General features: G+C 43.3%; 1 protein-coding gene across 1 annotated transcript in view; it reads right to left on the reverse strand.

Moving 5' to 3' along the window:
- Positions 1 to 3300, reverse strand: part of LOC102373136 (N-acetyllactosaminide beta-1,6-N-acetylglucosaminyl-transferase-like) — a 14296-nt gene extending 10996 nt beyond the window's left edge. Inside the window, exon 1 of the mRNA XM_014519072.2 lies at positions 3223 to 3300. Within this exon, the coding sequence (XP_014374558.1) occupies positions 3223 to 3300 (78 nt within the window). The remainder of the gene's footprint in view (positions 1 to 3222) is intronic.
- Between the last annotated feature and the right edge of the window lie 12311 nt (positions 3301 to 15611).

A 15611-nucleotide genomic window follows, 5' to 3' on the forward strand; every position in this document is an offset into this window, starting at 1 on the left:
GCTGTCCCCGCCCGTCTGCGTGTCTGAGTGTGTGTGTGTCTGCGCGGCTGGGAGCGATCCCCGCCCGCTCCGCCCCGCCCCCGGCAGGTGTCTGAGCCCGCCCAGCGCCCGCCCGGGGGCGTGAGGGACCCCGCCTGTCACACAGCCACAGCCGCTCTCCCCGCCTCACACGCGCACTCCCACCGGCTCGCAGACACACACGCACTGCACCACACTCAGACACCCACACCCTCACTCACACACACACACACACACACACCAGCTCACACACACTCCCACTAGCTCACAGACACACACACACACACACACATGCACGCACTCCCACCGGCTCACAGACACCCACACCCTCACACACGCACTGCCCTGCACTCAGACACCTACACCCTCACACCCGCACTCCACCACACTCAGACACCCTCACACACACACACTCCCACCAGCTCACAGACACCCACACCCTCACACACACACACACTCCCACCCCAACCTCACACACACACACACACACTCCCACTGGCTCACAGACACCCACACTCTCACACACGCACTGCCCTGCACTCAGACACCCACCCACACCCTCACACACGGACTCTACCACACTCAGACACCCACACCCTCACACACACACATGCACATGCACTCCCACCAGCTCACAGACACCCTCACACACGCACTCCACCACACAGACACCCTCACACACACACACACATTCACTCCCACCAGCTCACAGACACCCACACCCTCACACACACTGCCCTGCATTCAGACACACACACACACCCACACACACACTCATAGATTTCATAGACATTAGGGCTGGAAGGGACCTTGGAAGATCATCGAGTCCAGCCCCCTGCCCAAAGGGCAGGAAGTCAGCTGGGGTCATAGGATCCCAGCAAGATAAGCATCCAGTTTCATAGAGTTTCACTCTACCACACTCAGACACCCACACCCTCACACACACTCACCCACACTCACAGACACCCACACCTTCACACACACGCATGCACGCACACACACACTGCCCCGAACTCACAGACACCCACACCCTCACACACACACACACATGCACTCCCTGCACTCACAGATACCCACACCCTCACCCCCACCCTCCAAGATACCCACTCCTTTACATAAGCAGCCACACAAACATACGCCCCACACATATGCAGCCTCCCACACGTATATACTCACACCCTCCCACACCCACCCACACCATACATCCACCACATCACCACATATGCACCCCCACACAGATATACATTCACACCCCCATGCATCCACCTACACACATACATCCTCCACATACATATCACCCCCCGCATGGATACACTTGCACCCTCACACATACATCCCTCCCTTACACACCCCCTGCACACATATACACTCACACCCTCACCCACCCCCCCACGTACACACACACCCCCCACATATACACACCCTGACACCTCCTCACACATACCCCCACCTCACCACTAATCCCACACACACATACACTCACACCCCTCCACATATATCCATCCATACCCTCCCACATATACAGACACCCCCATACATACGCAGCTCACACACACATACACCTACACCCTCACAAATATGCGCACCCCCCCCACACACACACCCATATACCCCCCTCCCCACACACATATCCACGGGAAGGGTGCCACAAGGAGTAAGCTACTCCAGCCAGGTTGAAAGCGTTGGCCTTAGCGCAGTGGTTCTCAGGCAGGGTATTTGGGGCACCCTGGGGCATCTCAAGTTCCTTTCAAGGGTGCTGCATGGTCCCATGCAGTGTAAGCATGGCTAGGTGTGCAAGCAGGTTCACCAGACAAACCCAGAGATTTCCAATAGAAACCCAGAGGGTTAAAAAACCCATCCACCCTCCTGTGGGCTTGATGAGCTTTTTGCAACCAAAGTAGGGCTCTAGTATTTTTCTGTAGTCAAAAAAATGAGAGAAAACTAAGCGATGGCATCTTCTGAGGTGGTCCCCAAGTCTAATGAGGAGAATCCCAAGTTTTAAAAGGTTGAGAAGGGGGGCAGGAGGACAGGGGTATATCCCTATCCCTGCTAAACCAGTTTAGCAGGTTTATTAGGGATAGGGATAGCAGGAGTGTCCAACATTCATGGCAGAAAAGGGGTAAAAACAAAACAGGAGGTGTCCAAAAGGTTATGGCAAAGCAGGGGGACAGATTGTCACAGGTAGTGATGGTTTTTCCCCATTCTGTTTCCTGTGAGTTAAGCAGTGGGGAGACCGAAAGGCAGATCAGATGGCCTTGGGGCTCAATCAAGTACAGCAGGGCCTTTTTTCCATTTCAGATCTTTGCTGTGGTTTTTCCCTGACACTGGACAGAGCACCTTCAGAAAGGAATATAACGACATCTGGCATGGGCCGCGTCCCAGTCAGAAAAGAAAGCTTACCAAAATAAGAAATTAGATGTTTAACCGTTTGCAAACTGACACTCATAAGACTGGAGCCAACACTCAGGGTGTTGCAGCACTCTGGGGTGCCAGGAAATACTTTTTAAGGGTGCCATGCAATATTCGATCTGCAAAGATTCAAAGAGAAACCCAGAGATTTCAAGACGGAATCCTTAGTGTCAAAGGCATTCTGACCTGTTTTGTTCTTTCTGAATTCTTTGCAACAGAAGAATTGCTCCATTTTCCATAGCAAAAAACAAGTGAAAGCAAAGAACTGGCATTTTCCAAGGGTGCCTTGTGTCTAAAACCATTAAGAACCTCTGAAAGAGATTTTGCCACCCTACCGGAATTGGAAATGAGTCTGCCTACTCTATGGGTACGCAACAAGCCATGACATGGTCATCAAGCAAGATACTGCTCTAGATGAATTCCCGTGCAGAATTTGTCTCATCGATTTCTTCTCTGGACTTCTTATGTTACCATTTCCCAGAATCTATTTAGTTTCCGCCTCTTTTTGCATTATTTTCTTGCTTGAATTCATAAGGAGGTTGAGAGGGGTCACTCTCAACTGGGGCATTGAGGTGAAACTCTAATTGGTATGGAAAGTTACTTCTAGAGATACCAGCAGGTGACCTGGTCCAACCAGTTCTAATACATTCCTTTCACAGGTCTCTCAGCCTCATTGTCTCCACTTGGGCATCTGGACATTCAGGATCAAATCCTCAGCTGTGTTTCCCTCTTGAGCCAAGTAAAGAAGGTGGAGAGAAGCTACAGAACATTTGGTCCCCATGAATTTTTGGATACATTGTAGTATTCCATTTTTCCCTTTGTCCTGTCACTTTCTCCTCTTTCTGACAAGTTCTTGGTATCATGTTTGGACATGTTTATATTTGATACAGTTGACTATTTTGGGAAAAAATCCTTTAAAATAATGTATTCATATTATGAAGCATTAAAAATAAAACGAATATAGATTTCATACCTCCCTTCATGTTAAGGGACTTTGAGAAATTAATCTTCTTCCAAATAAAGCCTTGATGATAGAATAACAAAATACCTGGAGAAAACAAGCATTTCTAGGAGAAAAATATGCTTTGCATGCAGTTAGCATATGTTTCAGTGAATCCATGATGACCAAAATAAAAAAATGTTGTACATGCATATAAGGAGACTTATTTTTAGATTTTTAGCTAAATCTATTTTAGGTACTTTTAGAGAAATCTATGTGTTTTATGCAGTTAGTGAATTCTAAATAAAGGCACTAAACAGTTGTACCAGGTTGTAATGACAGAAATAAAGAAGTCATTACAGCTATTATATAGTTGTGTTTTCCTCCATTTTAGAGAACAGTATTTTCTACAGTTATAACACTATGCAATTTTAATGGACATTATTATGAATATGCTAACTGTGTAAAATATTTTCCTCTAAAAATCACAATAATAAATATCAACCTCTCCTTTAATCCTCCTATCATTAAGCCTCTGTACGAGTGTTTTCAAGAATTTAAAATTGTTATAATTGCATGATTTTTATATTATATTAAAACTTCTCCTTTACATCTTTTACCAAGCTTTTGTTTTCCAAAATTTATCTAGAATTGTACAAGCAGTTTTGTTCAATAATCTAAAGACTGTTTAAAATTGTCGTAATGACATAAAAGTATTTCCCTAAAATGTAAAAGGAATCAAAACCCATGGAAGAGGTGATATCTTTTATTATTCCAAATAGATATTTGGAAACAAATTATTTTATTTATTTATTTTAATTTTAAATAATTATTTAGTAGGTCATTGCCGCTGTGCGTATTGTGCATTGGGAAAAAAAAGTGTGGTGATGGTACTGCACAGTAATGCTGGATACTGCGCAGTCATTTATTACTTATGTATGCGCAGTGCTTAACAACTGCTCAGTCTGCCACTCATGTAGACGCGGCCACTGACAGTGAACATGACCTGGTGGCTACAGTATAGAGTTAAGGATGACTTTTTGAAGGAGCACAGGGAAGAACTGCACTGAAGTGCTTTGCCTAGGTTCCAGGCCTGTCACTGTTCACACTTACTCTGGCTCTCCACTGGTGTAACTCTGACTTAGAGGCAACTCCCAATTTATAGCAGTGTGACAGTATGATATTTTTAAAAGTTTTAGGTCAGATTCTGTCCTCAAATTAATTGGAATAACTTTTAAGTGAAGAGTAGTGTCAGGGCTTAAGAGATGCTGAATTATTTTTAGCTCTTGTTGCTTTCATTAGGAGAAAATTCCATGTAAATGAGGAAAGAATTGGGCCCAGAGAATTGGTCATTACCTTACTGCTATAGGAGCAGTTTAGCTTGGTTGTCCTCAATGTATGCTCTACCTTTTAAGAGATAAGTCATCAAGCCAGCACCCAGTAGCTGTACTAGTTAGGAAAGAGTATGAGGAAATGCTAGGATTCCTCCCTCTAAGCCAGTTGTGTATTTCTGATGTCATTCCACAGAGGTTCCTTGAGTGAAATGACAGTGTTCTGCCTTAAGCACAAGGGGGAGAATGGAAGTACACACAGCGAAAGATCTGGCATCTTTTCTTTCTCATTCCAACCAGGCCCTGTCACTGGGTATACCTTGCACAAATCTAGAATCAAGCCCCATTACATTTGCAGTAGAAGCACAACCTTTTACCTGTTTAAGATATTTCTGTGGCCCTGGAGACATGGGCAAGCTCCTGGGGACAGATTACTTACTGACTTAATCAGTATAAAGTTAAGGCACCCTTATCAGGAAATCCCTCTTCATGCATTAAGAAAGGGAGCTGCAGGTCTACTACCTCCTTAGTATCGTGAACAAATAACCTAAAACATGAGATACAACACATCTCTTCTAATTAAACTTATCAGTATGGCTGTCTGCTCAAGGTGACACCATCTGATGCCTTAATCCAGACCAATACCTTTTGAGAAATTGGTTTAGACACAAGGTTTTCTATTTTTCTATTTTTTTATTTCCTTCTTTGTCATTTTAAAAGGTAAAGATCTATTTTAAAACAGGTGTTTGATTTCTCTCTGCTCCCTACACACATGAACCAGGTTCCTTCTGAAAAAATCTTGTATGACAGACCCAGCCAGGCGGGACAAGGATGCCAAGACAAATGCAGACTTAAGGCAATGGAGCCACTTTAGAACAGCCCTGAATATGTGCTCAGAGCTACTCTGACCATCTCTGTTTTACATGGCACATGGTCAAAGCTGCTGTAAGGCAGATATATAAGGCCTCATTTTCAGGAGCTAGAGCATGCAAAGCAGGAGTGAGCAGGGCTTGTTTTACAGGAGAATTGACGCAGTGCAGTGAAGTCCTTATATAACTCCTCAAGTATTTTCTACAACATTTCTATCTGGGTCCACTACCCCTTTCCTGCCAACCCTGATGTGGAATTAATTCAAGCCAGTCATAGAAATGTAGGGGTGGCAGGAACCTCAGGAGATCATCTAATCAAGCCCAGCTGCTCTGGACTAGGACTGAGTGTACCTAGACTTAAACATCTGCATACAATAATCACTTGGATAACCTGATCAAATTATAGTATTCATTTTTTATAAGCAGCAAAACTTGGTAACTGTTACTGTGTAGGCTGATTGCTGCTGATAACAAAAACTTGGCTGTGAAATGAGATAGAAAAAGATATAGAACAAATAAACGATGTGCACTCAGTTCAGCAATGTACTTAAACACGAGTAATCAGTAAATACATTAAAATCATGGGGACTGTTCATGCACTGAAAGTTATCCTTATGCTGAAATGCCTTCCTGAATTATTGGGCCCAATTACCAAAGCTTTTGTATTCCCTTTCATAGCAAGAACGGAGGGAAATATATCCAGAGAAACGATACAGGGGAGCTGCATAGAGGAGACCAGTGAATGCTTAAATACAGCTTATATAAGTGGTGTAGTCCTCTCCCTACTTGGACTGATGCCCAGGGGAAAATGAAGGACTGACTAGTGCAACTGGCTGAGTAATTCAGTTGGCTCAGTAATACAATAATAATGCACCTCAGAATTTTTCAGTGTTCCTCTCTATCTTGTAACTACACCTGTGAGAGTGCCTGAGCGAGACATAACTGTACGGCCAGTAGCAGCAGTGTGGCTAAGGTTTGGAGGTCACGTGGAGGAAGTTGCAGTGAACACTCACAGAACAATCTTATGCTTATGTTGTGGGCAAAGTATTAGTTTAAACCACAATCTAACCTCTCCCTTGTCTGACATCAGATGAAATATTCTGCATTCCTTTAGCATTTCTATTTTTATTTGGTACCATTCAGATTTATCACCAAGCTGTAGCCATCAAAATGGGATAGAGATAGCCTAGCATTTCCTGCTAGATGAACACTTTGCTGGCTTCCAGAAAACTTGGGAAACTGACTTACCTCAGCTGTGTGCCCTTCTGGATCAATACTTGTTGCAATGATTGAATTCAAGGTCTTAAAACCAAGAAAGCTTTGTTGGGCACAAGGAAGAAAAGGAAAGGTGGAACAAACTTTGGAAAATCAGCAATTAATAAATCAACTATGCCTGTTACACAAAGCTCCCATGACCTGGGGTGTCTTGGCAATAGTGCTAAACCTACTCCTCTCACCATTATGACTAGGGACGGAAGTTACACATAAAATGGTTTAAGTGACTGGAAACTAGTTTAAACCTGTAACAGAACAGAAGTTCAGCGCACATAAGCTGCTTTCAAAATGGCCAAAACTGGATTAAGATAAAGCTGGCTGGATGTAGTATCAGACTTAACTGATTCAGGTCAAACCAGTTTATGAAACTTCAACAGAGATAGGTGATGGAGCCCCTACAGCAGCATGTCCTAGACATGCCCACGTTTTTGGACTCTGGCAGCCCTGGTTAGCAACCGAGTGGTAGCTAACATGTGCTCTACTAGCTAGTTAGCGGATGGGGAGGGGAGGAGAAGAGAGAGGAAACAGGATTCTGCTGCCACACTTTCTTAGTACTGTCCCTACAGCAGTGACTCTCAGCCAGGTTGCTGTGGCACCTTTGGATGCCATGAGGGTCCGTGCAGTACTAGCACTGTTCGATGTAAACATCTACCCATAATTCACAAGACAAATCAAGAGATTTCCAACAGGAATCCAAAGTGTCAAAATATTCTGATTCATTGTGGCATTTCTGAGTTCTTTGGAACAGAAGAACGGCTCTAGTATTTTTCTGTAGTCAAGAAATGAATGTAAGTTAAGAACTGGCATTTTCAGAGGCATGCCTTGAGTCTAACAAGGTGTGACCTGCACCACCCTCCACTGCAGCACAGGTGTAACTGGAAGCTGCTAAGTCTTCACTCAGTTCTCTACCTGCTGGAAGGCTGCATTTGCACTGCAGCAGAGGAGCAGGAGATGGGGAGAAACTGCAGCAGCAGTGTGCGTACAGCTCCCAACTGGCTCTGGCCTCAGTGCAGCTCCTCACTACCCACCCCAGCAGAGGCATGAGCATAGGCAAAGGCAAAGACTTCCAGCTCCAGGGGCCAGGCCCAGTGGCTCCATGGGCTGGATCCAGCCCATAGGCCACATATTGCCAATCCCTGCCCTACAGGCTTTAACTTGATAATCATTTTGCTCTCTGAATGTAAGGGGTAGGATTTGTTTGGTCCCTTTGCTAGGCTTTCCTGGCTCCACCTTTTAGTTGTCCTTTATGTTTCATTGTGGCAAAAAACCCTCCCGAGAGAGAAGTGCAAGTTATTTATAAAACGGTATCTTCAGTCACAGGGTTAATATACCATAGGTGAAAGTAATGTCTCAAAAAGGGCTTGTGACTGGTATGAAAATTATGGTATGAAACCACAATAGTTCCATTAACTCCAGTTTGCATCATTTAAGGATTTGACCCTCCATGCAATACTCTAATAAAGTGGGGTTGGTATGTGTTTGTAATCATATGTATACAGGTGTATGTACATAAACTTAAACACAGAAACACTGCCCTCTGTTGGCTATAACACCACATGTTTGAGCAGTAATTCCACATAGGTGCTGGCCCGGCTTTGCACATTCCCATCTGTATTTTGTAAATGGACAGCATTCATGCTTTTAAGGCAACCACATGATGCAGTGAATCTAATCTAATCTACCTTTATTTTATACAAATGTATTATAGATTTATTCACTTTGGCAATTCAACTAACTGGAAATACATTATCTATGTTTCACCCTTTTACTAAATTTCCCCTCATTAGTTTCCACTTAAAATATTTACTGTTTACCAATAGTAAATACTTAACCTCACAGCTGATGGAGCCAAATAAACATTATTGGCTAAAATGTTAATCCCTGGTTTAATGTTAATTTTAGCCAGTCACATCTATAAATACAGGACCTTGTGCTGCATTATTTGTGACCTGATGTAGCTTTTTGTATATATGAGATGTGGGAATAAAAGGCTTCCTGTTTAATTTTGTAGCATTTTATGCTGATGTCACACAAGCACAGATGACTCCAAATGGTTCAAAACAATGGAGAATCCAACTTTTCACCCATACATCTCATTTATGAATGGGACAATGGAGAAAGTGAACTACACTGCAATCTCAAGGACCAGCAGGTAAAAAATTTCTGTTTCAGAAAAAATGATGACATATCACAATTTGTTTTTGTCATGTAGCAGAAAGAAATGGAGATCTTTCAAATGACAGGAAAACCAAAATAATTTGTATTTGAGTTTGTAGCCCATTTAATTAGTGCAGCACACTTTTGAGTAAGCATGAGCCTCTCAGCTGTCTGTGTGGTTTTTCCTTGGTAGGACACCCTTCTCCAATCAGATAGAGCTCATCAGCAGTCCTGTACACTTGATCCAAGAAGCTGTGCCCTTTGAAACAGAAGCGGAAGCAAACAGCTGGAGCACATCAGCAACCCAGCTCAGCTATAAATACACCCCTAGACAGACTGCAAACCCTTCTTCCAGTGCGGGGTTAGAAATCTAATCCTATGAAGTATCTAGGCTCTGCTGGAGAGAAACAAGAAGATAAGAGACCAGAATAGCTTGGCTATGGGAGACAGTGGGCATGTTTACACATGCATTTTAATGTGCGGTAGCCTATTCCACTGCACATTAAAGCAAAGTGTAAAGAAAAGTGCCAATACACTAATGTGCAGTAGAATAGGTTATTGCACGTTAAACATCACCTAAAAAGTGTGTGCTTGCACTACTACTGCACATTAGTGCAGCCGAATGTGTATTTATTTAGTACCTCATATTAGAGGTACTAAATTTAATGCTCACTAGGAAAAGTGCATTAATACAAGTGTAGACATGCCCACTGTTTAAATACCTGGGCAGGAACGAGGGCTGGGATCATAATACCCCAGCCAGATATTTATCTAACCTTCTCTTGAAGACCCAAGGTAGGGGAGAGCACCACCTCCCTTGGGAGTCCATTCCAGAGCCTGGCAGCCCTAACCGTAAAGTAATGCTTCCTGATATCTAGCCTGAACCTGCTCTCAATCAATTTGTGGCTGTTATTCCTTGTTATCCCAGGTGGTGCCCGGGGGGAACAGAGCCTCACCTATTTTCCACTGGTCCCCCCTGGTGAGTTTATAGACAGCTACCAGATCCCCTCTCAGTCTTCTCTTGTGGAGGCTAAATAGATTCAGGCTCTTTAGTTTATCCTCATAGGGCCTGGCCTGCTGCCCCTTGCGAGTGACCTTCTTCTGGACCCTCTCAAGGTTAGCCACATCCCTCCTGAAGTGTGGTGCCCAACAGTGGACACAGTATTCCAACTGTGTACTCCAACTGTGGCCTGACCAGCGCTGCATAGAGGGGAAGGATCACCTCCCTGGATCTGTTTGTGATGCATCTGTAGATGCACAACAAGGTGCAGTTAGCCTTACTGAGCAGCTCATGTCCATCCTGGAGTCAACAATGACTCCAAGATCTCTTTCAACCATTGTGTTGTTGAGAAGGGTGTTCCCCAGCCTGTAGGTATGTTGCTGGTTCCTTCTCCCTAGATGCAGTACCTTGCACTTGTCTGCATTGAATTCCATTCTATTCTCATCTGCCCAACTCTGTAACCTGTCTAGATCTAGTTGGATTCTGTCCCTCCCCTCCAGTGTCCCCACGTCTCCCCACATCTTTGTGTAATCAGTGAATGTGGACAGTGTGCTTTCCATGCCCACTTTCAAGTCACTGATAAAGATGTTGAATAGCACAGGCCGGGGACTGAGCCCTGGGGAACTCCACTGCCCACATCTCTCCAGGTTGAAAGCAACCCGTTCACCACCACTCTCTGGGCGCAACCATCCAGCCAATTTGCCACCCCTCTGACTGTGTAGGCATCAGTGCCGCAGTCGCCTAGTTTATTTATGAGAATGGGGTGAGAAACAGTGTCAAAGGCCTTCTTGAAGTCCAGGTAGATAACATCTACCACAATGCCCGCATCCAAGGACTTTGTGACCTGGTTGTAAAAGGAAAAATGAAAACTAAAGCTGTGTATGTACTATGAGAATAAGAAAGTGAGACTTAGAGCATATAATAGGAACATGATTGCACCCAAGGGTGTTTGTGCACTGCATGTTAGACACAAGGGTAATAAAGTCAACATTCAGTTTGTAACACTCCCAGAAAAACTAGTGCCAATTACTGGGTTGAGAATGTGTAAAACTCTAGGTTTGATTAAGAGATTGGATGTCATTGAGGGACTAGAAAACAAGAACATTGAAGAAGAGTTTTATGATGTGCTTCAAGGCATAGGGAAACTGTAAATTGAGTACAAGATAGAATTAAGAGAACCAAATACTCAACTCACACCATACATGCTCCAAGAAATGTTCCCCTTGTACTAAGGGGGAACCTGAAAAAGAAATTAGATAGATTAATTAACACGGACATAATAGAAAAAGTAGAGCAACCAGCTGCTTGGGTTCATTCACTGGTCATAATAGAAAAAAAAGATGGATCCTTGAGATTGTGTCTGGATCCTAAGCAAATGAACAGGTACATCAAAAGGGAGCATTTTCCCATTCCCAACAGGGAAGAGGTTTTTGGCAATGTGGCAGAAGCTAAGTATTTCTCCACTTTGGATGCCTCTTCTGGGTTTTGGCAAGTTCCCCTACAGAAGAATAGCACTAGATTAAATACCTTCAATATGGCCTTCAGAAGATATTGTGTTCATAGGCTTCCTTTTGGGTTGCATTCTACATTTGACGTCTTTCACAGAAAGGTGCAACAAATTTTTGAAGGTTTTGATGGAATTATGGTTTATATTGATTAGTTTGGGGAAATACTATGGAAGAACATGACCTGAGGCTAAGAAAGGCACTAGAAAGGGCTTGCAGAGCAGGTTTGAAACTGAACAAACAAAAATGCAAATTCAGGGTCAAAGAAATAACATATCTGAGAGAAAAACTCTCTGAGAAAATGGTGCAAGTTGATCCTGCAAGGGTTAAAGCCATTACAAACATGCCACTCCATAGAGATAAGAAAGGAGTGCAATGATTACTGGGAATGATCAGTTTTGTAGGCAAATATCTATCTAATTTAACAGAGCAGACATAGTATATGTAAATCTAATTAAAAGAGTGATCCCTGTCACAGATAAAATGTGGGCGCTAATTGCAGAAGCTACTGCTCCAGGGCACCACATTGCAAAACGTGGTAACAGTTATTTGTGCTGGTTGGCCTGGAAAACATATACCTAGCCCCTACTCTCAGTTCAAAGAAGCGCTGTCAGTACTGGCTAGCATTTTGTTCAAAGGCTCACAACCTGTTCCAACAGTGCTAAGGCAAGACATGTTAAACAGAATACATGAGGGGCATCTAGGCACTGAAAAAAGCAAAAGGAAAACAAAGGGTGTTCTACATTGCCCAACATAAATAATGACATAGAAAATGCTGTAAAGGCTTGTACAACGTGTCTCAAGTACAGATCAATGCAAAAAAAAAGAGCCCATGGTAGTCATGGAGGAGCCGGTAACTCGGTGGTATCAAGTGGGCATTGACTTATTCATGCATGCAGGAAAAAATATGTATTAGTGCTGGATTATTATTCGCACTATCCTGAAATTGCATTGCTTAGAAGCACAACAGCAAACCATGTCATAACTCACATCAAATTGATTTTTGCTATACAAAGGATTCCACAAATTGTAAGAATAGACAACGGACCTCATTTCAACTGTCTTGATTTTAAAGAGTTTGCAAACAAATATGGATTCTGTCACAACACTGCAAGTCCTAAATACCCACAATCCAATGGTCTGGTGGAAAATGGAGTACAAATAGTAACGAAATTGTTGAAAATAGCTACAGATTCACACACTGATGTTTACCTGTCCCTCTTAAATAACAGGGGCAACACCCATGAAACATGGATTGTTCTCAGCAGAAATGCTGTTTAACAGGAAACTCAAAACCAGGCAGCCAATCTTGTGTATGATGCTCATCAGAACGAAAAGGAAGAAATGAAAACATTAAAAAAAATTCAAACAAATATGGTACTATGACAGGCATTCCAGGGAGTTATCATAAGTGCACAACAAAGATATGGTGCTAATTTCAGATGGATAAACGTGGAAACAAAAAGCATTCATTTCTCAAGTAGCTCCCAGATCCTATAAAGTAGTTACACAGGTAGGACAGGTGTTAAGAAGGAACAGACAACACTTGCAGCTCATAAAGGGGAGAGAAGCAGCATCAGGAGATTCACCAAAGGAAACAGAGATGAGATCAAAGCAACAAGAAATGTGAGAGGAGATTGAAAATGACTCAGAAGTAGAGAAATCTGAACAAGGAAACGAAACAAGAGCTGAACCAATGAAGATTGAGAATGAAGAGAAACTGAGAAGACCGCTTAGAGCTAAAAAGCTAACACAAAGACTAATAGAGACCTGTTAAAATGTACTTTAACTATGGGTTGAACTAAACTTCAATGTTAGCACTATATGGGGATATGTTACATGTAAAGGGGGAAGATGTGTGGATACCTTTAAGAGTGTTATGTATAAGTTGTTACATTTGTCCCTGGATTGCAGGAGGGAACAGCAGAGCTGTAGGCAGGGTACTGCTCTCTGAATAAACAAGCTTTATCAGTTTATAAACTTAACTCCTTGGTCTTTTGAGAACAACACACAAACCATGCATCACAACCCAGATGTGCTTAATTTTCTCCTACACATATAAATGTTCTTAGGCTTTGACTCCATGGAATGAAAAAAAGAAAGAAAAAAAAAGAACAATTTATTGAATTCCCCTTGCTTAGTTTTAGTTTTAAATAACCATTCAGTTACACAGATATACATCATAAAATAAACAGCCCAAAGAAGCCATAATTTTAAATATGTATGTATTGTGCTCTGACAAGGGCCCATAATTTTCAGTCTTCACTAATTTTGTATGTCTCAGGATTTGGCTGCCCATTTTGTGCCTGAGTTTCAGAGAGTCAGAGGACTTACTGACTCTCTGACTTACTGACTCAAGAGGCAAGTAAATGGCGAGGGGGAACTAGGATTCTGAAACAGGGGGTGCAGATGAGATGGTGTGATACATCATCACAAACACAACACATTTTTCTCCAGTTGAAAAGAAACTAGAGACTTTACTAATATACCTAAGGCTATATTATTCTATTTTAAATTGAAGCAAAAACAAGTATAGCTGTAGTGGAATGTGCATTAATTTTTTATATCATATACAGGGTATAAAAACCCCCACAAGAAACTAGGCAAAAATAATCCAAAGATGTTGTTTCATTAGTTCTGTACCCATTAGTGTCACGGTAGGGGGCCCCCAGGAATGACCGTGATGACTCTAGGGCTTCATGACCGTGCCTGCTCCACCCTGTGGGCACCTTCTAATCTCTTCTGCCACGTCTTGTTGGTTGAAATAATAAGTTGGGAAGTTGCCCATGAGTTTGTGTGGTCATGGTCCTGTTGAACCCCACTAGATCCTGCTGATCTTGGATCCCTTGCTGGGTCTCACTCAGTACCTCTCAAGACACCCTAAGCCTTATGGCCAGATGTGTGGCTCCAAACCACGTCCCACGCCTCACAGGTGGTATTCAAACGTTGTCCCTCTGAGGCCTTGATCTAGCTCAGCCTCCTGTCGTCACTGGGCCCTTGGCCTCTGTCTATGTGCCTTCACTGGTGCTGAGCTCTCCGTGCCCTGTCTGCACACCCTCACTGGTGCTGGGCTCTCTATACGGTAGTATGCCCCCAATGAGGCCTTCCCCTCCCGAATAACCTCAGCCCAGTCCACCGGATTCAAATAACAATGTAAATACAAGCCCCTGGGCTATAACATAACAACAACAATAACATTGGAGGTCACATCCTGCCCCTTTAAGGAGGCAAGCTTCTCCTTCAACAATATCTGCCTCCTAGCCCCAGATACCTTAGGAGCTCCTAGAGTTTATTAGATTTATCAGCAGCAGAATAGGCAACCAAGCATCTCCAAGTGGCATTTCTGCAAAAGCTCCTTCCTCCTGGCTGCTGACAGAGAACTAACCTCCTCCCAGCCCCAGCCCTGGGGCTTATATATGCCCAGGTCCCTGTTTCCTTCAGGTCAGCTGACCAGGTGCAGGTGCCAGCTAATACCCTAATTAGCTTACTGCCAAGGCAACCTGAAGCTGTGGAGCCCTGCCTAGCTCTCAGGGCTCCCTAGCTAAGCTGCCTCTGCTCTTGAAGGAGCCGGCACACCTTAGCGCTCTACGACAATTAGAATAAAATTATATCTCATTTTCAGATTCATAAAACAAAGTCTAGCCTTCTTGAGCACCTTGACAGTGCTCTTCAGTGATTCACTGAAAGTTATTTCCACTCCTGATTCAATGTTCACCTGAGTTAACATTTCCGCACCTGAGATAATGTTTTTAGCTAAAGTTAAAAACAGTCTGCAGAGTTGTGAAATAGGAGCTAGGTTATCAGGAGCAGCTAACAGACAGCAGAACTGCAGGAGAAAGGATAGTTTCATTAATGGAACATCAAGACCATTAAAAAGGGGAGAGGGCCATTAATACCTGTGGAGTGAAGTGTTTAGAAAGAATCGGGTAGATTTATATTGAGCCATGAAGCCAAGTGACTCCATCCCTGCTGTCTGACTAGAAATATGCTGCCACTGCTACGTAGTTGGTTTTCAACTTTGCGTGAACCTGGAATCAAAGTGGAATACCACTGCACCCTCTCTGGATCTGTCCCTCAGTGAGTACAAATCTCTAGTAATTCCAAAGA

This window comes from Alligator sinensis, unplaced genomic scaffold, assembly GCF_000455745.1.
Source record: "Alligator sinensis unplaced genomic scaffold, ASM45574v1 scaffold361_1, whole genome shotgun sequence".
Taxonomy (NCBI): Eukaryota; Metazoa; Chordata; order Crocodylia; family Alligatoridae; genus Alligator; species Alligator sinensis.